General features: G+C 44.3%; 2 protein-coding genes across 2 annotated transcripts in view; one reads left to right on the forward strand and one right to left on the reverse strand.

Moving 5' to 3' along the window:
- SLC45A2 (solute carrier family 45 member 2) overlaps positions 1-2440 on the forward strand; it is a 42015-nt gene extending 39575 nt beyond the window's left edge. Inside the window, exon 7 of the mRNA XM_003936217.4 lies at positions 2216-2440. Within this exon, the coding sequence (XP_003936266.1) occupies positions 2216-2440 (225 nt within the window). The remainder of the gene's footprint in view (positions 1-2215) is intronic.
- Positions 2441-2488: 48 nt separating this feature from the next.
- RXFP3 (relaxin family peptide receptor 3) lies at positions 2489-11499 on the reverse strand. Its single transcript, XM_074386669.1, has one exon. The coding sequence runs from the start codon at positions 10898-10900 to the stop codon at positions 9500-9502; it is 1401 nt and encodes a 466-aa protein (XP_074242770.1). The 5' UTR covers positions 10901-11499; the 3' UTR covers positions 2489-9499.
- Positions 11500-23139: the final 11640 nt, after the last annotated feature.

The following is a 23139-nucleotide window of genomic DNA, read 5'->3' on the forward strand; positions in this document are numbered from 1 at the left end:
AGAGCAGAACTGGAAAAGAGGGTTGTTGAAACAGCAGCAGTAAAATGCCCAACCAACTGCAACCATGATCTGGTACAGGTGTGCCCACCAGCCAAGCCCAGCCCAGCCCAGCTCTCCTGTCCTCCTTACTCTCAACCCCTGCATACTTAGGGAGATGAAGGGCAAGGAGTGTTACTCCCATTTTTCTGATTAGAAAAAGAAGGTTCTGTGAGCCTGAGAAACCAGCCCACAATTACACAGAGACAAAAAGGAGGACTCAGATCTTCTATAACCGTTTCATAGGTCTCTCTGGTACACCTGCAGCATTTCTGGATATGCACAATAAGGGTTCCCTACTCCCAAGCTGCAGAGGTGCATGGTGGAATTTCTTGGTGTTATTTGTCAAGGATAGGGAAGTCCTAGGCAAGGGAGTCCAGACCAGATCCCATGTGCAGGAAGGAAAGCTGGAATCATAGGTGGCAATCCCCACTTTGCTGCCTTGAATGGGACGTGCACCCTTTAAATCTTGGAACTCAACAGTGAACAAGAGTCTAAGTAGTGCTTATAACAGAGTTGGTACTTCCACTCTAAAATTACCACCTCTTCTTATCAACACTTGCAAATTTCTTCCCGTGAAAATAGGCATACGGTTCCTCAACTGGAGCAATGATGTAAAATCTACAGAGATAAGTTTAATCCAGCTCAGCATGAAACTGCAAAAACACCAAACACATACCCATGGGACTATAATTCTGGCCATCTTTTTCATCATTTGATCTGGCAGCAGGGCAGAGCTGCACCAGGAGTGAAAACCTTTCACACAAGAGTCGTGACTGTCCTCATCCCCTGGCAAACATTGTCACCAAGGTTTCAATGCATGACAGGGATGTTGCTGTTAATGGGATAGTCATCATGAAACTCTGTCCCTCCAAAGAGAGTGTTACATGGTACTGAGGCAAAAAAAAAAAAAAAAAAAAAACCCTACACTTCAGACTCAGAGAGACCTGGATTCAAATCCTGCCTCTTCCACTTGGAAGCTGTGTAACACTGGGGATGTTATTTATTTGTTTATTAGGTAGCACTTAGAATGAGTTCATTTTAGGTGAGATAATATATTCACAATGACATACAAAAGTGGACACTGTGTGCTCCTTTTACATTTACTATCTCCCTCCAACCCCAATGTGTTACCACTCTTATTAGTTTTTTGTTAATCTCTCCAGAATTTTAAAATAAAACCCAAGCAAATGTAAATCTATTTTCTTATTTTTTTCTTAGTCAAAGGATAATATGCATTTTTCAGCAAAATGTTTTTTTTATTTGGCCTAATACTGTAGGAAATCATCATTTGAACTCACAGATCCTCAGTTTCCTCAAGACGCAAATGGAAAGAATGTTATATAGCTTATAGAAAAGTTAACAACGTAATGGATGTGCTTTGCATAGTGCTACCTAGCACCTGAAGAAGACTCAAAATATGATAGCTAGCATTATAATTGTTACCATGGAGGTAATGATAATAACATGTGCATCTAGGGAGGTGGTGAGGTTGAAATAAAGTAACGTAAAAAAATGCGTACAGGCCCAGCACATAAGAGATAGCCAACAAATGGCAAAGTTATCAACCAGTTCAGACCAAATATCAACAGTAACCAAATATTATTATGTTGATCAAGTGGCAACCATATTTTGAAAGATTGAAATGCTTTTAAAAGTTGCTTCTCTTAAGTACGTCTGCAATTCAACATCCTTCTTAAAATGTTTGAATTTTTAACACTAAGAAAGAAAAAGAATGGGATATTTATTGAGTGTCCACTACATTGTATTGTTTTTGTACTTGTTTTTGTAGAGTCCGTGAGCTAAGAATTCCTTTTTAATGTTTAAATAATTGAAAACAATTTCAAAAGAAGCATAATACTTTGTGACAAGTGAAAATTACATGAAATCAAATGCTGGTGCCTATCAATATTCAGTTCAGTTCCACATCGTCAATTCATGAAAATTACATGAACTCAAATGCTAATGTCCATCAATGTATATTGGAATCCCAACCCAGCTCCACATTGCCCCTGCTTTTGCACTACAATGGCAGAGTTGAGTAGTTATGACCAGGGCTGTATAATCCACAAAGCCAATGGTATTTACTGTCTGGCTGATCACAGAAAAAGTTTGCCAACCTGTGCCCTAAATGATGGTTCCTTGTGGGTCAAATGGTGTTCCTGTGATTTTTTTGCAGAGGCAGCAAGTCCCAGGAGGGGACCCAGACAACAGCGTGAGAGGGAAGGGCGTGGACTGCGCCACCCTCACCTGCATGGTGCAGCTGGCTCAGATCCTGGTTGGAGGTGGCCTGGGCTTTCTGGTCAACGCAGCTGGGAGTGTCGTCATCGTGGTGATCACAGCGTCTGCGGTGGCACTGATAGGCTGTTGCTTTGTGGCTCTCTTTGTTAGATACGTGGATTAGGTCAATAAAGAGACAATGACCCTAATCTCGGACACAGTGAAGCACATGGCAGGAAGTTGCAGCTCTGATTCTTAGGGTCTGTCCACTGGACGCTCAGTATTGTGATTTCAGCCACGGTAACTGCCCACCTCTCACTTTCAACCAATCCTCTGCACAACAGTCCCCATATTTCAGGCAACCTTTGCCTGGAGTATGCCTCCACGCATTGGTGGCAGGGGGTAAGTGTGGGTGGTAGCGCCTACACACCCCTTCCTTATTGCATCTCGGTGCAGGAGCTGCTTTCCACAGGGCATTACAGGTCTTGCTGAGGCCTGAGAAGCAGACTAATTCCACACACAATGCTTGGATGTGTTCTATGAAGTGATTTGATTTGATTTTTTGCCAGGGGTCCATATATATTGGAGAGTCATATATATATATGTATATGTATATGTATATGTATATGTATATGTATATGTATATACATATATATGTATATATGAACATGTATATACATATATATATATATGTTCAGATGGAGTTTCGCTTTTCTTGCCCAGGCTGGAGTGCAATGTCATGATCTCAGCTCACTGCAACCTCCGCTTCCTGGGTTCGAGCGATTCTCCTGCCTCAGCCTCCTGAGTAGCTGAGATTGCAGGTGTGCAGCACCAAACTTGGCTAATTTTGTATTTTTAGTAGAGATGGAGTTTCTCCATGTTGGCCAGGCTGGTCTCGATCTCTTGACCTCAGGTGATCCGATTGACTTGGCCTCCCAGTGTTGGCATTATAGGCGTGAGCCACCACGCCCAGCCAGGGAGTCATATATTTCATCAAATTCACAAATATTCAAAATATTACTAGTAATTTTTTTCTCTGATATTAATTTATTCATATTTAATTTGCTCATAATTCCTATTACTTTATGATACCTCTGACAAGTCTACTCGAACATCTCATGCTGGAGGATTCACCACTTTAAAATAGCTCATTTCATAGACACAGTAAAAATATTTCTCTCTAGTCTGCACCCTAGTTTTGTCCTCTGGATTTGATATGAAAGTCTCTGGAAAAAACAGCCCCCTGTTTCTCCTATGATCTTCTCTTCTCCAAGCTAAGCAGTTTTTCTTTAACCATACCCCTTCAACTGCTTTTCCCATGGTGAGGTTTTCAGCCTCCTTGAGAGACAGCATGATTTAATAAAAATCATGTTTTGGAATAAGCTGGTTTTGAATCCTGGCTTTGCCACTCAGCAGCGAACTATGTAATCTCCCTAATGACACATTTGCTCACTTATACATTTGTGATGAGAATTGCTATCTCAGAGAGTTGTGATGATTAATAATACACAACATTGGTTCAGGCATGGTGGCTCATACCTGTAATACCAGCACTTGAGTCCAGGAGTTCAAGAAAAGCCCGGGAAACATAGGGAGACCCTCTCTCTACAAAAAATATTTTAAAAATTAGCTAGGCATAGTGGTGCATGCCTGTAGTCTCAACTGTTGGAGAAGCTGAGGCAGGAGAATTGCTTGAGCCTGGGTGACCGAGGCTGTAGTGAGCTATGATGGTGTCACTGCATTCCACCCTGGGAGACAATGCGAGTTCTGGTCTCAAAACAAACAAACAAACAACAAAACACGAACCATGATATTTATGGAGTCCTTACCACTATTCTAAATGTTTTAACGTTAACACAGCAATTGTGGAAGTGGGCGCTGTTACCAATCTCCTTTTTTAGATGAAGAAATGGAAGCCAAAAGATATAACTTGTCTGAAACCACACAATTTTTAAGTGACGGAGCTGGGCTTTGAACACAGCCATTTTGGTTCTGCTGTTTTCTGTATGGATAGCACTTAGCCTGGTGTCTGGCATTTGATCGGAGCTAGCGATTGTCACTACTGTTAAAGACTCACTGTCCTGTCCCCACTAGATCTGCCCTCGTCTAAAGTATTTGCCTACCCAACCCTGAATGTGCCTGACCAGTGCAGAATAGAGATTTGTCCACGCTTTTAGAAGTTAGAAGAATTGAGTGGTTCCTCTTCCTACTTGATTTAGGGTCTGGTAGAGTAGCTATTGTCTCAGTTCAACTTGTAACTGGCCCAAATCTTTGGTGAGCTGGAAGGGAATATGGAGAAGGGAAATGAGCTGCTTCTTAGAACTGGGACATTTGGGATTTGGGGTGTTGCTTCTGTGTGTCCAGTGCCTAGGAGAATGAGTGGATTCCATAGCATGGCCAGGCTCCTGCAGTGTCAGCTCATTTGTAGCCTCCTGAGAAGAGCAGGCCTGCTCTGATTGTTTTTTGCTGGGCTTTGGGTCCTCCTTCACACAGCTGCTCACATCTGCAGGGTCCAGGACAAGAGCATGAATGGAGGCACGTGGTCCACAGCCCATCCCTCTTCTCTGCTTCCCCCACTCTTCTCTCTGCTCCACATCTGTGGTATCCCACCTGCCTCTACCCTCATCACTTCTACAAATGGCCACCCTTAACCACCTAAGGGTGGACAGACTCAGCAGCATGGACTTTGCTCTGGAGGATGGACTCAAGAAAGGACCCATGGATTCCTTGTACGTAGACTCAGGGCAATTTGGACAAGGAATGCAAGGTCTCAGCTACGGAAGCATAATCTAGCAGGTGGGAAGATGGGGGAGGCACAGGCTCCAGGAGGCCATGTGAACTCCTTGCTATGTGGAAAGGGGCAGAGGCAGAACAGGGTCCTCTAATGATGACACCCAGACCAGGGGCCCTGGCTGCCCAGGTCTAAGGGCAGTACCTACTGAAGTCAGCCAGCCTAGGAGCACAGAGCCGTTTGTTGTCATTCTGTGCTGCAGCCTCCTTCTCTTTCCTAATTTCTCCAAGGTCTCAAAAGGCAGTGGCATCCCTGATATCTCACACCCACTCTCTTCCTCCTGCTGCTGTTTGGGCTTCCTCTTTGTTGCTCCAATTCTATGACTGCCTCCTTTGTCTTTAAAGAGTCCACTCTCTGCTGCTACTTGGTTCTTGCACCTGTGACTGAGACAGTGCTAGGGGTGTGGAGCAGGGCATCTGAAATGTCCCCGTGAATTGGGCCACTTCTAGTGTATATGTCAGGGGAAACAATGGAGGGCAGGGGCTTATGCTAAACTGGCCACTTCTTCCCACTCTGTGCTAGACCTCGTCACCTGCAGGACACGTGGCTTCCATATCCAGACTCCTGCAGTGTGCCCCATTCTCCCAAATCTCTGGTGTTTTCCAGACCCAGCGAGGCTGTCTTCTCAAGCCTGAGCATGCTGTTTTACTCATCACCCTCCAAGCCTTGCTCCCTTCCTCTCCACATGGGTGCTTCTCATTTTCTGCTTCCCAGTCAGGTCCTCCTGTATTCTATTAGTACATTCACTCCCAAATAAAATAATCTTATTCTTTTTACTGAACATATGCAAAGCTACCCCTTCTCTACTCCACCCTCTCAGCCCACTGTCATCATCCATCCTGGAGAAATAAGTTAATGACTCACTTAGAGAAGCCATTAGGGAAAACACCTGCTCCCAACCCCACTGTGTGGGATGAGGATGAGTAAATGCTCAGAGGACCTCACGGCACATAGCTCTTATCATTAGAAAAGAAACAGCAACAAGCCATCTCTCTTGCTTCCCTTACCTGTACTTGATCTCTGCAAGGTTTAGAAATGGAATCCTCTCCAGGGTTCAGTGTTTATTTCCTGCCCATTTCTCCAAGAGCTGTTTTGAGTGTGAAGATTTGGAAATGAATAGACGGGTCAGCTGGAAAGGTGGCCCACAGCTGAGGGTCATCTTATTAAATCCCCAAGAAGTCAAGTGTAGTCATCCCTTACTAACCACAGAGTACATGTGTGTGCTTGCATGCATACACGCACACACAAATATGCAAATACTCATTGAACTCAACACCCTTGAGGCTTGAATGAATAAATATATAATCAAAATTTGAAAGTCTTCCACCATATTTGGGTATCTAAGTATTTGTTCTCTGCATAGCAATGGCATATTCTTTCTGGCAAAAGAAATTTCCTTTCCCCAGACAAATAAAGCTAGTACAAGAGCACATACTCTCAACAGAAATCTTAGGAAATCGTACAGGAGAAAAAGAATCCCTACTACTTTGCTTCCTGCTTCCCCCACCAAGCATCTGACATTCCAGCATCAAAGATTTTAGTTACCACATTTTATGAGCTTTGAATATTCTCTCTTCCTCCCAACTCACACTTGCCATTCTGCCTAAATTGTGCCCATATATCTAGGCCTATCTCAAATATTATTTTGGCCAGGAAGTCTGATCTCCTAGCAGAATCAACCTTTCCTTCCTTTGTTTTTCTTTCAGCCTTATTTTGACATTCAACTGTCTTATCTTGCTTGTGCTTATGGCTGTCTGTCCTTTTACATGTGGAAGTCAGAAATTTCTCTGATTCATGTACAGGACCTCAGTACCCTACACAGGGGTTGGCACACAACAGGAGCTCAAAAAGTAATTGTTGATTACAGTTGATCTGAGCATTTCCTTGGTGACCCTTAGTCCTTGTGGTAGACCAAAGTCATGATCTTTGATCCCTCCTGCTGTGTTCTCAGAAGCCCTGAGCTTGGGATTTGGACAAAATGACCCTTTTTACAGAAGTTTTTTTTTTTTTTTTCTTTTTAAAGACCATTACTCCAGCTCCTTCTCTTTCTGTTTTTCTAGCATCCATAGTCACAGATGTACACACTTCAACACCCTTTCCTAAAAATTCTGAGCTACCCAAACATTATTTTATTGTTAAAATTGAAATGGCAAGGTGCTTTGATAAGACTTTCTCAGTAGGAGTCTATTATCAGTGTTACAGATGGATCTGCTACCATGCTCCTGTTAGCTCTTTCCTGTGTTTACTTTTTCATGGATTTTGCATTTGGGGAACTTTTGTGGAGCTTCATTTCAGTCTTTGTTAGCCCAATTGCTATTCAATATCAACATCAATAAATGTTCTTCCCAAAGGGTGAAACAAAAAATGGACTACGTCAAAACAAACACACCGTTCTGTTTTCTAAAAGAGGTGACTTCTCAAGATTGCTCAGGATAGAGACTGGCAACTTTTGCTTTTGTGGGAAGGCATGAGTGTTTGGTCACTGCACTGTGTTTTACAATCACAGAAGGCAGAGCAAGGAAAGTGGGAGTTGTAGATCTCACATTTTGAGCCCTGAATCTCAGATACTACAGAAAACTTTCAACAACATTACTGAACAATTCTCAAGGGGCTCTTTAAACAGACATGTTTTATGAATGGCTGTTTATTATATTAAATTAACTACCCCAGCGGGTGCCTGCATCATTGATTTCCTGACCCCAAACTAGGTTGCCAAAGAGAGCAGTAGTACCTCTATAAAAGCCGGCAGACGGGTGGGTAGACGGGTGTTTGATTCCAGTTCTCGGAAGAGCCTCAAGAAAGGACGTTGTGAGGGTTTTAACACCCTAAACTGCTGTGATAAGAACAGAATCGACATGAGAACTGTGTGTCTTCAGAGACAGCTCCATAAACTGTCTGGGGGCTGGGGAAGAATTTGCCATGCATGCTCACCTTGTAAAGCACTCTTTAGAATAAAGGGAAATTGGCGATGGTACTGTCCGATGGGAATTTCTATTTCCTACCTTCTCTTGTCAATAATATAAGCAATAAAGAAGCCCACACCTGAAATTCTGGTTTTTCTTCAATATTCTGCTCCCTTTAAGACAGAGTACATGGACCTTCTATTTTCTTTTCCTACTCCACACTTCCTTTTGAAAGATCTGACCCAGCTTCTAGGAATTTGGTTTCCATGATTCCGCGCTCTGCCACCCCTCCGCCGCCATTCCCCTTGCACGTTTCTGCGGCATTTCTTGCTCTTCTATCTAAGCCTACCCCTCCCAAAACAAAAGAACACACACACACACACACACACACACACACACACACACACACACACACACATAAACAAACAAACAAAAAGTACTGAATTATCCCTCTACTCGCAGGTCCAGAGCCTCAGTCAAAGGGACAGCTTGATTCTCAAAGCATGGGAAGGGAGGAAGTGCAGAAGTGCCCCCACTCCTCCCAGTAGAGCTCTTCGGGATACTCCTGGGCCCATCTCACTGGCAGCACACAGACCAGAGTGCCTGCAGCCACCCAAGGTGCTCTCAGAGGAAACGGAGCGCCAGGGCTTCCAGCGCCCAGCGCACCAGCGTGCCACTTCCAACTCCGCTACCGAGTGAGCATATGAGCCCCCTTTTACCTTTCCCGGCAGCAGTCTGAAGAAGTTTCCTTATCCAGCCCTTCTAATCACACTGTGTCCGCTCCCTCCGGCAGTGATGCCCCTCCCCAGAGAATCGCTCTCCCAAGCTCTTGACAAGTGTTATTCCCCTGTTAATGTTTGCGCTTCCGGGCTTTGCAGCTAGGTCCGGCTCAGCTTGTTCCTGATAGCCCAGTCCGGAATGACAATCGGTACAATGACTCCATGGGAGGTGATTTTCCTTTGCCGTTTGTCCTGGGGACCGACCAGAAGGGGCAGTAATTTTTCTTAACTCCAAAAACGTTTCTTGCCTCCCAACTCAAGATTCCTGGGGCAGCCCGGCAGCAAGCAGGACCCTGGCGCTGCTGCAGTCTCCTTAGCCAAGCAGTAAAGGAGAGTTTGTGGTAGCGGCTGCCCTCTCCGCAGAAGTCGCTGGAATAAACGGGCACAACTGTCTGCGCATCATTTGGCTAAGCCCTGCTCCCTGTGCCAATTTTTCTGCATTTTTGCTGCTTTTCTCTGCTTCTGGGAGCCCCCACACTGCCCAGCGTGGGCAGAGTAAGAAGAGGCTGTGGGGTGCGGAACCGACGTTGAAGGTCCGGCCCGTGGGGCTCGTGTCTGCCCCTTTGCCAGTTTCCTCTCTCCACCTGATTTCAAAGCATCCCTTCTCCAGAGAAGGTTCTCCGGCCTATACACAGGCTGCTCCTCCGTACTCTGCTCATCCTCCTCCCACCTACTTCTTAAATGGCCCCCCCACGCAGCCTTCCTTAATCTGTTCACCTCTTTCACCGCCCGGGGGAAGGCCACCTTGCCCCGACAGCGCGCCCTGGACCTCAGTAGGCAGAGCTGCTGGGCAGCAGGTCGTAGCGGCCCCCGCTGTAGACCACGACGCCAGGTGGGTAGTAGAGCAGGTCCGGCTCCGCGACCGCGTGGAGCGGCGCCAGGGCCTGCAGCCCCTGATCCTCGGGCTCTGGCTTGGTAGTGGCAGTGAAGGGGCGCATGCTGGTGAGTGAAGGAGACGCGATGCGCCACAGCAGGCTCTTGAGCGCTTTGCGGAACTCGCGGCGCACGAGGCAGTAGAGGATGGGGTTGAGGCAGCTGTTGGAGTGCGCCAGGCACACGCTCACAGGGAACGCGTATACCTGGCACAGGAAATACTCCTGGCTGAAGGGCACCGCGTTGAACTTGATGAGGATGCTCCAGGTGGTGAGCGCCTGGTTGGGCAGCCAACACAGGAAGAAGGACAGGACAACGAAGGTCACTGACTTGGTGACTTTCGACCGTCTCCGGGCACTGGCTCCGGCCGGGCCTCCGCCAGCTACTGAGGTCGCTCTTTCAGTCCCCGCCACGCGGCGGTCGGAGATGAAGCGCACCAGCAGCAGGTAGCACAAGCTAATGATAGCCAGCGGCAGCACGAAGCCCAGCAGCACCTTTTGCGAATGGTAGAGGCCCAGCCAGAACTGCCTATCGCGGCCCAGAAACTTGTCCGGGAAGCGCACCAGGCACAGCTCTTCGCCCATCACCTTGACCGTGGTGGAGAAAACGGCACTGGGCAGAGAGGCCAGCGCGGATGAAGCCCAGATCCACACGCACAGCGCCTTGGCCGAGACGCAGCAGCTGTTCCCCAGGCTCCGGCCGCAGCAGTCGTCCCGGCCGTGTCCTCGGGTCCTGTGGCTCTTCAGAGCCGAGGCCACAGAGTGGTAGCGCGCCATACTCATGGCAGTGAGAAAGAAGACGCTGGCGTACATGTTCATGGACGTCACCATGGACACGATCTTACACATGGCCTTGCCAAAGGGCCATTTGAAGTCAAGTGCGTTCTCCACTGCCCAGAAAGGCAGGGTGAGCACAAACTGAAAGTCCGTCAGCGCCAGGTTGGTGACGAAGAGGTTGATAGAGGACTTGCGCCAGCCCTGCTTGCTCTTCATCAGGTAGAGCACCAGCAGGTTGCCTGCCAACCCCAGGGCGCACACCACCCAGTACACCACGCTGATGAGGATCCGCACTCGGGCCTCGATGTCCGCGCTCTCTGCTCCGCCGCCCGGGGGATGTCCTGGCGCCTCGCCGCCCGGCAACTCCAGCCCCAGTTCCCACCACAAGTCCGCAAGCTGTAGCGACGCGTTACCACTCGTGTTGGCCGCCTCCAGAAGGTCCGGGACCAGACTGACGAGTTCTGCTAGCCTGTCCCCGCCTGCTGCCTTATTCATGGTGGCTATCGGGGCTGCATCGGCCATCTGCGTGCGCAGGTACCTCTAGGTCATGTTCCGGGGGACAAGACCTAAGAGAACAGGGTTCGCCCGATTTTGTTCCCAGGCTAGCTAGCCTGCGGGGCATGCGCGGGAGCTTTCAAAGTAGCTGCTGAAGATAGAGCTCAGGAACTGGGTACTAAGCACGTCCTGGCGCACAGCGAACCAACCGCGGTGTACTCAGGAGTTGAGCTCCGCGGCTGCTTTGGAGCAGATTTGAGGAGCGCAGCCCCAAAGGCAAGTACTGGGCGTCCAAGCGTTCTCAGGCCAAGCTCGGAGTCCCTAGGTTCTTATGTACAACGCAGACTTCCCCTCTCCGTGTCCCACGGTCACTGGGGCACTGGCGCATAACTCACCCAGCCGCTCGACAGTGCGATTTGGAGCCGCTCGCTCTCTTTCAAATACCTTTGGCTGATTCCTCTGGGACTGCTTAGACGAGGTTTCCGTCCTTGGAAAGAAAGATATCCTAGGGTTCTGTCCACCTCGCTCTGCTGCCTGGAGGTCAGTGGGTGTCTGCGTCTCTCCGCGGTTGTCAACTCCGGGTGGGTTGCCAGCGGCGCCCACCAGTTACAGTGGCACTTGAACGGCTGCGGCGGTGGGCCTCAAGGAGCATGCGTAATCCCGGGGTGTAGGGAGAGGCGCTTTCCGAGGTGCTGAACCCAGGCGCTCCCGCACCGCGAGGCAGAGCTGGGAGGCCTGCAAAGCCCGCGCGCCAGCTTCCGTTTTCCTCCCCAAAATTTCAGCAGGAAACGGTCTTAACCCTTTATATTACACCTGCAGGAGAAAGTGGGCTTTGACGTGCGTTTCCTCTTTCTTTCTTATTCCCAAACATTATTAGAAGGGTTTTTTTTCTTCTTTTCTCACTCCCACTTTATCACTGAAATTGTTCCATTTGGTGAGGAATGGTTCTAAAAATATGCGATACCCTGCTTATTTTCCTTCCTAAAAGTAATGACAGTGGCCTTTTTTCATGCTTAAGTCATATGATGTGTACTTATTGGATACATAAAGGGCAGCTCGGCCTCCTTTCTTTAATTAGCTGATCACTTATGTGGTGTCTGTGATTGTCAGGATGTTCAAAGTGGCTTCACATGGCAGAAGTCTGGGTTCAGGGGTTGCCCCTACTTCAATGTATTCTGAGACGTGACACAAAAACAGACCAAATAAGTGGTGGGCCTACGTCACAGTAATTAAATGCCCTAGGCCCAAAGCGCTTCAACAAATTATTTGATCACATACAGCCCATGGTCTCTTTGCCTAGATGCAGATAGAACAGAGGATACTACTGGGCTGATCGTGAACCATCAGCCCCCCTATTTCCACTATGGTTTGTATCAGAACTCTTTTTCAGGTGTTTTTCAGACCAATGGAAGTACATTCTAAGGACCTTTCCAAGGGAATGAATGAAAAGCATTTGTATTACTTCTCAAGCTGCAGTCTATGTAAATGCCAGGTCAATTGCTCTGGTGTAAATTACACTTTTAAGGATTTACTTTAAAAATTTGAAATGTTTTTCTCTGGGTCTGGGACTAAACTGAAGCAAAAGCATCTTAAGCATAATCGTCCTCACTCCTGGAGCACTACAGAACTCCCATCTTTAGCGATAAAGAGAATCCAACCTTCAAGCTATAAAGATAATCCAAGTGTTTCTTATCTTAGGAGATAAGAAACACTTAAAAAAAGCAAAGAGAAAGAAAGAAAAAGAACGAAAGAAGAAAGGAAGAAAAAAGGAAAGAAAGAGAAAAAGAAACAAGAAAAAAAGGAAACAGGAACAATCTTGATTCCAAAGGACATTTAACCCCAAAGAGCACACACCCTGTAAGGATGCTGTCCTGCTCTGTCTGCCCACTAGAGGGAGTCTGGGCTTTAGTAAAAACTTTGCCAAACACCAACCATTTCCTTTGATCAGCTCTTTTCTGGAGCAGATCACCCCTGCCCTGAGGATTCCTCCCAAAGCCCAGGTTGTTTCTGTGGACGACTCTTGTCTTGGTTTTAGTAACCTCACTTTCACACTCAGTTTTGACTTTATTTTTAACCATTTATTTCCTCATCAAATTTCTCCCTCTCTTCATCTGTTTCTATTTCTCTTTCTTTTCGAATATCTCAAGGGGGCTATTGAAATACAGGAAAAGCTAAGGCATACCCTGAAAGCTCTCTGCTGTTAAATTTTTGGTACATTTACACCAACGACTTACATTCCACACACACAGCCTCCTCTTAGTGCTTCTAAGCACATTCGGGAATAGATAGATCTACTTGATCTGCTCCAAATCACATATACATATTCATACTTTATGAAAAAATTATAGGTGTCTGACTCAATTCATCTCATATTCATTGGCCACTTACTCTTGCCGAGCACTGAGATAGACTGAAAGACATAAGTCCTCTGTTTTGATCCTCTCTGGAATTCTTTTTTTTTTTTTTTTTTACAAAGTCTTGCTTTGTCACCAGGCTGGAGTGCAGTTGGCAGTGGCCTGAACTCAGCTCACTGCAACCTCTGCCTCCTAGGTTCATGTGATTCTCCTGCCTCAGCTCCCCAAGTAGCTGGGACTACAGGTGTGTGCCACCAGTCCCAGCTAATTTTTTTTTATTTTATTTTTTATTTTTAGTAGAGATGGGTTTCACCATGTTGGCCAGGATGGTCTCGATCTCTTGACCTCATGATCTGCCTGTCTTGGCCTCCCAAAGTTGGAATTACAGGCGTGAGCCACCACACCTGGACTAGAATTCTTAATCTAAGTAAGTGTGCAATCAACTAGTGACTAAGTCTATATTTTTTGTTTAGTTTTGTTCATGACAAAGTTATCTAGAATGTAATAATTCATGCCAGATGAGTGGACAATAACTTTAGCTCTTTTATTATTTTCCTTTTATTTTTAAGGGGTGTGTAGGTAATAAATAGTTATACTTTGATGGGATATTCCAGTTTTAGGTTTTTTGAGAAGAAGTACTCTAGAAATCATAAAGGAGGAAGGGTTCGGAGCTTGCTATGTTACATATATGATCTATTTCTCTGTCTCCCTTCTCACCAAAATTGAAACCATGCTGTGATAGGGGCCTGGAGGAAAATCAGCAGCAAGAAACTCTCTTTCATTCACAGTGGCAGGGTATGGGATCTTGAAACCTTTTTCTGCACTTCTTTTGTGTTCCTGAAGCCATGTGGGCCATGTGAAGCCACGAGGACAGAATAAAATCACACTCTAGCATATAACCATTGGAAGCCCAGGATCACAGAAGGGAAGAAGTCACCTGCTTTGCTCCAGCATTTTGCAGAGGAGGCTTGAAGAAATGTAGGGGTTTATCAACGATCTCACCACTAGGAAGTAGCCACACCAGATTTAAAACATGGCCTCTTGATTCTCATGTGATGTCTCTTCATCTATGCTTCATTTTCCAATTTGGATCTAACTCTTCCATATTTTGGTTTTTTGACAAAGAGGTGGGTGGCAGGCTGAATAATGTGTCCCTCTCCCACCAAAATAGGTCCACTTTCTATTTTCCAAGCTCTTGGATGTTACTTTAAATAGCCAAAGGAACTTTGCAGCCACTAGAAGCTAAAATAAGCAAAAAGATGAATTCTCTCCTAACGCCTCAAGAAGGAATCAGCTTTTCTGACATCTTGGCTTTACTCTAGTGAAACTGATTTTGAACCTCTGATCTCCAGAACTGTGAGAGAATAAATGTACCTTCTTTTAAACTATGACATTTGTGGCCATGTGTTATAACAGCAAAAGAAACTAGCACAGGGTGGGCACGCAAGTCTGGCTTGAACATTATCTAATGGGAAATGGAGCAATTCTGATTGGAACATCTTGATTAATCTTAACACCAACTTTGTGCTGGATACTGTGTCATGTACTAAAGACTTAATGGTAAACACTATCTACCAGAACTCATATTCTAATAGAGGAGAGAGACATTTTAAAATTTTGAAGTCAAGGTTGGGCATGCTGGCTCACACCTGTAATTCTAGCACTCTGATGTGCTGACATGGAGGTCAGGAGTTTAAGAACAGTCTTGCCAACATAGTGAAACCCCATCTCTACTAAAAATACAAAAATTATTTATGTGTGGTGGTGCATGGCTGTAGTCCAAGCTACTCTGGAGGCTGAGACAGGAGAATTGCTTGAGCCCAGGAGGTAGGGGGGTTGCCATGAGCTGAGATCACACCATTGTACTCCAGCCTGGGCAACACAGCAAGACTTTATTAAAAAAAAAAAAAAAAAAAAAAAAAAAGAGGCTGGGCACGGTGGCTCACACCTGTAATCCCAGTACTTTGGGAAGCTGAAGCGGGTGGATCACAAGGTCAAGAGATCGAGGTCATTTTGGCCAGCACAGTAAAGTCCTATCTGTACTAAAAATACAAAAATTAGCTGGGCGTGGTGGTGCGTGCCTGTGGTCCAGCTGCTTGAGAGGCTGAGGCAGGAAAATCGCTTGTACCCAGGAGGCAGAAGTTGCAGTGAGCTGAGCTAACACCACTGCAGTCCAGCCTGGCAGCAGAGGGAGACTCTGTCTCAAAAAAAAAAAAAAAGAAAAGAAATTCTAATAAATTGTATGATTATAATTACAACAAAAAGGAAAACAGTAAAATAGAAAGTTTAAAACCATGTTCAAGCAACTAACTTTTAACTGTTTATAAGCATATTTATTTAATTCTAAGAATCACATCTTTTCAAATTAAATATTTTTAAGAGTAATATGGATTTCCAGTTGCTATATGTATATTTAATGAATAGTATTTTTTTCTCTAGAAAGCTGTAAACAAAAGATGTGTCTTATAAACTATAGTATCTTGAAAGAAAAGAAATTCTATAACCAGGTAAATGGGGGTGACATGGGGGGTAAGGAAAGGGGAAGTAAGAGCACTATGGGCAGAAGGAGCAGCCTGAATGAAGGCACTGAGCATGAAGGAGAATGATGCTTTTGTCAGACAGAAAGATGAAGTGCCTATAACGTAGGGAGATGAAGTGCTAGATAGCCTGGTGACATGGGCAGGTGTCAAACAATTTCTGACTGCAGAATTTTGATCTGTGATTTTGGAGCAATGGAGGACATTAGAAAATTATAAGCAGGGGAACGCTGCAATCAGTTTTGTACCTTCAAACCATCGCTCCAGCTGTAGCGTCATGAGTAGACTGGAAGGGGCAGAGCTGATATAAATCAAGGTGATTAGGAAGCTACAGCAATAGTTCAGGAGAGAGATGATTGTACTTCAGTCTAGAGGGAGGTAAGGCAGAATAAGATTTAAACAGGCACTTAAGAGACTGACTTGACTGTACTTGGGGGTGGGCTGCATACAAAAAAAGGGTGAAGGTAAGGAGAAGTTAAAAGCTCTCAACTCTTAATCCTGAGCATCTAGGTAGGTGTGCATGCTGAGCAAGTGAGGTGGGGGAAGATGATAGATTCAGACTGGACATACGAGAGTGTGAATGCCCCAATCAGATTGAGAGGTCAAAAATACAGTTGAGTACATGAATCTGTGACTCACAGAAGATAAAAATGTGTGGGTTCACAGCATATAGGTTATAATTGAAGCTTTGACATTGATGAGACTGTTTAGAGAAAAAGTGTAGAGAAGAAATCTCTTACCTCTTGTTATCAATCTCTTTAATCGAGTCAATTGATTGCCTAACAAATCACAGAATTTGAGCCTTTTCGGGTCCTCAGGCAGCTTCCCTAACCTCAGCAGTCACTTTAGTCTAAATTAAAATTTCTCAACCTTGAAACTATTGACATTTTAGGCCACATAATTCATTATTGTATGGGACGGGATATATTGTTGATTATTATTTACCAGCATTCCTGGCCACTACCTGTTAGATAACAGTAGCAATCCCTGAAGCTGTCTTGTCAGATAACCAAAACTATCTCCAAAAATACACTGGAGACAAACACCACTTCCTTCCCCAAGATTGCGAATCACTGGGCTAAACATGGGCCATTCGTTAGAAAGGGAAATGGCAGGAGACTATGAAAGAATCTTTTGTTAACCATTCTCACTTCTAGGAAAACAATTCAAGGGACCTCCCTTTTAGATGGGATTTGGAAGTGTGTACAGAGAATAGCATGTTATACTTTTGGACGCTACATACACACCCCTCCGAGCATTGGTGCAATGCATCCTCCTAACTAGAAATCCCGGTCCTTTCTCTTGATACTCTTCAGTTAAGCTAAAGCAGAGCTTGCTGATATCTTTTAAATAGAGGAGCAGTCCTCCCCGGGAAACGTCAGAGGCTCTGGCTCATATGCTACGGCTAAGACATCCCTGACATTGCCTGGATGGAAGAGAAGTTCAGGAAATCTGGACCTTGGCACATTGGCGGTTGTGATGTCCGCCAGCAGCGGAACAGTTTAGTCCTGTGGCTGCGGGATGCTGCCTCCATCACCGCTGTGCTGAGGGGGGCTCTGGCTCACCCAGGGGCCTGCTCCACAGTCAGAGGACATTGAGCTGCTAGTCCTCCCGAGCCTATTCTGGAAGTGAAGGAAACTACAGACAAGGGTTGTACCTTTAGAACTTTGTTTTCAGATGCCTCCCGACTAAGATTCAGATTAGACTTCAACGGGCATTCTAATTTAATGGAGAATTTGAATACTGAAAAGAGGAGCCCAAGGTTAGGGCATCCTTATTCAGAAGTGAGAAATCTGGGGTCTGACACCAATTAACCTGATAATGATGCCCCAGGCAAACGACTGTGGAAGGCCAAGTCTTGCCAAGCACAGGCCTCCGTAACAACTCTTTCAGTACTGACTGAATGGTTAAGTTAAATATGAAAAGCCAGTGCCCTTACACAAAGGCTGGGATATAACAAAAGCCAGGCAAGAGTTTTGCCTAGGCCTCTCCTGGGCTTTCAAGCATGACAAAATAATGAAGGAATTCTTAACAAGACCCATTTAGGATTAAACAAGTTTTATCATGGGTCTGAAGAAACTCCCCAGGTCTCCATAAACAAGTTTATTGGTGATCTGAAGAAACTCTTCAAACCTCCGTGATTTAGTGGCAGGCAAATTAAGGGTAATCACCTCAGCACCTGGTTGCATTTAGATTAAGTAAATTTACTGAGGTTCCAGAGGAAGGTCTTCAGGTCTCAGATGTTATAGATTAAAGGAAGTTAATCACTTATGTCTTTAGATGAATGCACACCTTACAAGTAGACATATCGCTTAGAAGGTATATAAGCTCTGGAAAATTTTGTAATTTTGAGTTGGTCTGGTGATAATTTCCAGGCCTTCTCCCTGAAACCCATTACAGAAATAAAAACTCTCTTCCTCCCCATTTCATCTGCATCTCATTACTGGGCTGTGAAAAATAGCAGCCGGACCCTCAGTTTGGTCCAGGAACAACACTTCTGGGTCTCAGCTTTCTCATCTGTATAAGGAAGGAATTTAAGTTCTTGAATATTCTGAGATAGACACTGAGTTGGTGACATCAGAATCAATCAGAGCTTGCTAAAAAAATACAGGTTGCCTCACTCTCTGCAGAACCTGAGATTCTGATTCTCAGTGGATTGGAAAGGAGCCCAGGAATCTATAGTTCAAACATTCTTCCAGGTGATACTAATTTTTTTCAAGTTTGAGAACCTCTGGACTAACTTTTTTCCTAGTTCTAACACTCTATGTAAACAAATTTTAAATCTCAAAGAATTTATCTTCAATGCTGGTTTATCTGACACTGTGATTGGAAGTAAAGGAGATATAGAGAAGGGGATATTGAAGCCCGACAGGTTATATCTCTTCACTGTTGTACTCTGAGGGCCAAGTGTTCTGGAGGTACAATAGACCATGAGTACCAACCCATATGAACCCAGCCTGTGACTGAAACTGCTTTTGCAAAAATTATAACTGAGGGAATGATAACTGTGAAAGAGACCAGACCTAACTGAGCCTGTCTTGCTTCTAACTTTTAAGCTGTCCTTGTTCATTCCCAGGCATAGGCAGAACTAACCTGAGGAAGGCATTCAGTTTATGACTTGACCCTAAAACAAAATTGATAATAGCCCTTTCCTGAAAAGACCTCCTTCTTGCCTTGGGACCAGTCTGCCTTTGTAGGACTAACAAATTAGCTACAAGAGTAGAAATTATGATTTAGGGGTCACACAGCCTCTGGCTGCAAGAGTCTGAATCTCCTCAAATTATTGCTGGGGATAACATCACTACTGTAAAACCTAAGATCAGTGCTTGAAATATTTTGCAGACCCTGTACTCAATGGATGTGCTGACACCATCCAGACTGCTAATCAGTCACAACCAGTTCTGCAATCCCACCCAGAACAGAAGACACCAAGCAAACTTCGCTCTAATCCCCACTATGATTCTATCTCCAATCTAACCAATCAGCACTCCCCACTTCCTGAGCCCCTACCCGCCAAATTAGCTTTAAAATCTTTGATCCCCGAACGCTCAGGGAGACTGATTTGAGTAATAACAAAACTCCGGGTCTCCTGCGCAGCTGACTCTGCGTGAATGACTTTTTCTGCACTGCAATTTTCCTTTCTTTCTTTCTTTTTCTTTTTCTTTTCTTTCTTTCTTTCTTTTCTTTTTTTTTTTTTTTTTTTTTTTTTTTTTTTGAGACGGAGTTTCGCTCTTGTTACCCAGGCTGGAGTGCAATGGCCCGATCTCGGCTCACCTCAACCTCCGCCTCCTGGGTTCAGGCAATTCTCCTGCCTCAGCCTCCTGAGTAGCTCGGATTACAGGCACGTGCCACCATGCCCAGCTAATTTTTTGTATTTTTAGTAGAGACAGGGTTTCACCATTTGACCAGGATGGTCTCGATCTCTTGACCTCGTGATCCACCCGCCTCGGCCTCCCAAAGTGCTGGGATTACAGGCTTGAGCCACCGCGCCCGGCGCAATTGCCCTTTCTTGATAAATTGGCTCTGTCTAGGCATCAGGTAAGGTGAACACATCGGGTGGTTACAGGCCCCCAGGAGAACCTGTTCCCAAGTGTGATGCTTGGAGACTGCTTCCGGAAAGCTAACACACTAGAATATGCTTGATTTCTGAATCTGCTCTTGAAAATGAATCACAGATCATGTGTAAGAATTTATAGTATTGCTTAACTAAGCCTGTGTTATAGAAGCAAAAAAAAAAAAAAATCCCTTTTCAAATGACTTCTTTTCCAAAAAAAAAAACTTAGATATTTTAGACCACTTATCTTAAAAGTATGGGCCATGATTTACTCAAACAAGATCTAACAATTTCAAGGAGAGAGGCATAACAGTCATGGTCAAATACCACGTACGTGTACTATTAAAATATTACCAAAATCTTACCATATAAGTTCCTACTGGAAAATTAGGCTGGTGGATAATTTGATGGTATTGTTCAGAAGGGTCTACTTTTTGGAAAAATAAAAATAGAAAAAGAAAAATAAAAAAAGATTTCTTTCTCCATGGTCTGGTTTCAAATCAGCCATCACTTGCTTCCTCATCTTCGCTCTATTACAGATTTGATGGTCAAGTTTTGTTACTGTGGAGGCACACATGTTAATCTGTTTTCCCAGCTTGGTGCCTTTGCTAAAAAAGTTCTTGTGAACATTTTCTCTTTTCCGCCATTTCAATGTATTTCAATCTGACCTGTACTTTAAGGCAAAATGCTACCTTTTTTGGGGAAGCCTTCCCTAATTTCTTAAGACACAGGTATGACTTTTTCCCCTCTCAATCTTAGAACCCTCTATTAGCACATCTCTTAAGGCGTACAGCCCCACGTACTTTCGGTATATTTCTCATCTCACTTCAAAGGATGTCATACTCTTGTGAACAGACCATGTATCACCATCATGATTGTTTTCTCTTAGAGCTGAGCCCAGATTTTTCGCATGTGCTAGTACATAATAGTCTTGTTGATTGGAGTCTGCCTCTAGGTGGGATTCTCTTAGGAAGGCAAACCAAAAATCCTTAAAAGGTAACTTACAAGTTTCCCATAACTATCCATTAATAATATCCAGGGGTAACTCCAGGGGAATTGACATATTTACAATATTTTATTTCTGCCTAATCTATACCTGCATCTAGTTTAAAGCCACCTGCACATTAAAGCGAGGGTGAAGTCTTTTAAAAATACTGATGCCCAGTGCCAATCTTAGAACAATTGAATCAGAAGCACTTGTTGAAGAGTAAAACAGGAATACTTGCAGTTCCCCAGTGGCTGGGTCCTCTATATTTCTTCTGCACATAGACACATACAAAAATTTTAACCAATTATTTTGCTATATAGCTCAGTAACTCTAGTTGATATGCTTATATTGCTACTCTATGTTTTCATTTTAGGCATTATTTTTCACCTCCTACTATGGAAGGTGAGGTAGCCCTTTTTCTCACACATTGTTCCTTCACTTCTAGTAACATCCTAACACCTCCCCATTTAGTTCTCTTGTACTTTTGAAAGATCAATATCCAGCATTTATATTGTAATGACTTTATGAATGATTGAACCATACAGTATATAGCAATTGTTTTTCTTTTCTTACACAATATTTTGTCTCCACTGAAATTAGGAAATTTCCTGGTGTGTTCAATGTAAGGATCACTAAAGTATCCCAAAACTGTCTTTGAACTACGAAAAATCTTTTATCCATTTCTTAAGAAACATTAGGTTCTTCTCTTTCTGAGGATGTTAGCCTCTCCTTGTCTAGAGGAACCATGACATCCTCCCCTGAGGTAAGGGCCTTGCAAAGGGCTCTTGGTCATCTTAAGAAACTAACTCCACTGGTTATAGAGGGGACTCTGTAATCAGACCAAGTCCTGTCAGGCCCCAGGAAATTTGGGAATTCGTTAGTGTGACACAGGAAGAAAGTACAGTACACACCAGAAGAATTGCAAGTTTATCAATGTTACTGAAGGAAACCGAGAACATTTATGGAAATGGATCTTAAGAGTGTTGGATCATGGTGGAAGGAATGAAATGTTGGTCTGGTCACATTTGTTGGTATGAGTACAGCATGCAGAGATTCTAGGTTTAGTATATTAGCTCAAGCTATAGGAAGTGGCTCTAACAATATACTTGTAGGTTGGCTAAAACATGGATCTAGAAATATCTTGGACAAAATAAAATTGAAATGCCAGAAATTTTAGAAATTTCCCAGTATACTACAAGGCTTAGGGAGATAGGAATGGTAAAGTAGGTTCATCATGTAAGATCTGCTTATTCACCCCTAACTGTGTGTACTCTTTCAACAAGGCAGCAAGAAATGCATTCATGAGGGGACCCTGGGTATCTTTGAAGACCTCTGTGGTAGTTGTTGTCAGTAGGCGAGGAATGCAACTGAGAACTGCTGTCATTGAGCTAGACTTCTCGAATTCAACTAGACTCCTTGAATCTTCAATAATGGGATCCCAGGGTGGCAGAGGCCCAGTGGAGGCCCTGAATTAGCAGAGGTGAAGTAGGAAAGGCATGATAGTATGATGCAAAGTGGAAGCAATGGTCAGAAGGGTTTGACCTATGACTTCGGTGCTAATTGACTATTGTTTCTAGGACTGAAATAGGTGGACAAGCTCGTAAGGTTTTACTTGATATGTATAAGCAAAAGAATCACTAAGCTTTGTGAACAGAGATCTAACTTGAATCATGGTAACAGAGATGTGATCCCTTGAATAGTTACCAGACTTGAGCCAGTTTACAGAGTCCCTTGGATGAAGGGGAGGCCAGGTATCTTCAAAAAAGAACTCCAAAACACAGCCAAAAATTTGTATTGCAATTATTCTCTTTAGCTTTCATTTGCCAGTGTGACTGGGATTAGAGGAAAAGAAATAGCTAGACTTTGGCTGTGAATTGACACTAATTCCTGGAGACCCAACATTGCACTGTGGGCCACTAATCAGAATAGAAGAAGCTTATGGACATGAGGTGATCAGTGAAATTTTGGCTAAGCTCTGACACATGGGGAGCTTACTGGGTCCCCAAACCACACTGTGGTTATTTACTCAGTTATAGAATGCATAATTGAATTATTCAACAACTGGCAGAATTGCTATATTGGTTCCCTGGTCCATGGAGTAAGGGCTACTGTGGTAGGAAAGACCAAGCAGAAGCTTGTAGAGTGGCTTCTCCACATCAAAATAGTAAACCAAAAGTCATACCACATACTTGGAGGAATCCTGCAGAAGTTAGTGTCATCATCAAGAACTTAAGGGGTGCAGAGGTGGAAATAAAATGGCAATCATTTCTGTGTAAGGCAACAAGCATTGTTGTATCTTGCATACATTTAAAGTGACCTCTATGCTACTTTAT

Source organism: Saimiri boliviensis, chromosome 1 (assembly GCF_048565385.1).
Source record: "Saimiri boliviensis isolate mSaiBol1 chromosome 1, mSaiBol1.pri, whole genome shotgun sequence".
NCBI classification, from domain to species: domain Eukaryota; kingdom Metazoa; phylum Chordata; class Mammalia; order Primates; family Cebidae; genus Saimiri; species Saimiri boliviensis.

Bases quoted from the DNA above. Each gene is read 5' to 3' on its own strand.
- RXFP3 (XM_074386669.1), bottom strand. From the start codon at position 10,900: ATGGCCGATGCAGCCCCGATAGCCACCATGAATAAGGCAGCAGGCGGG.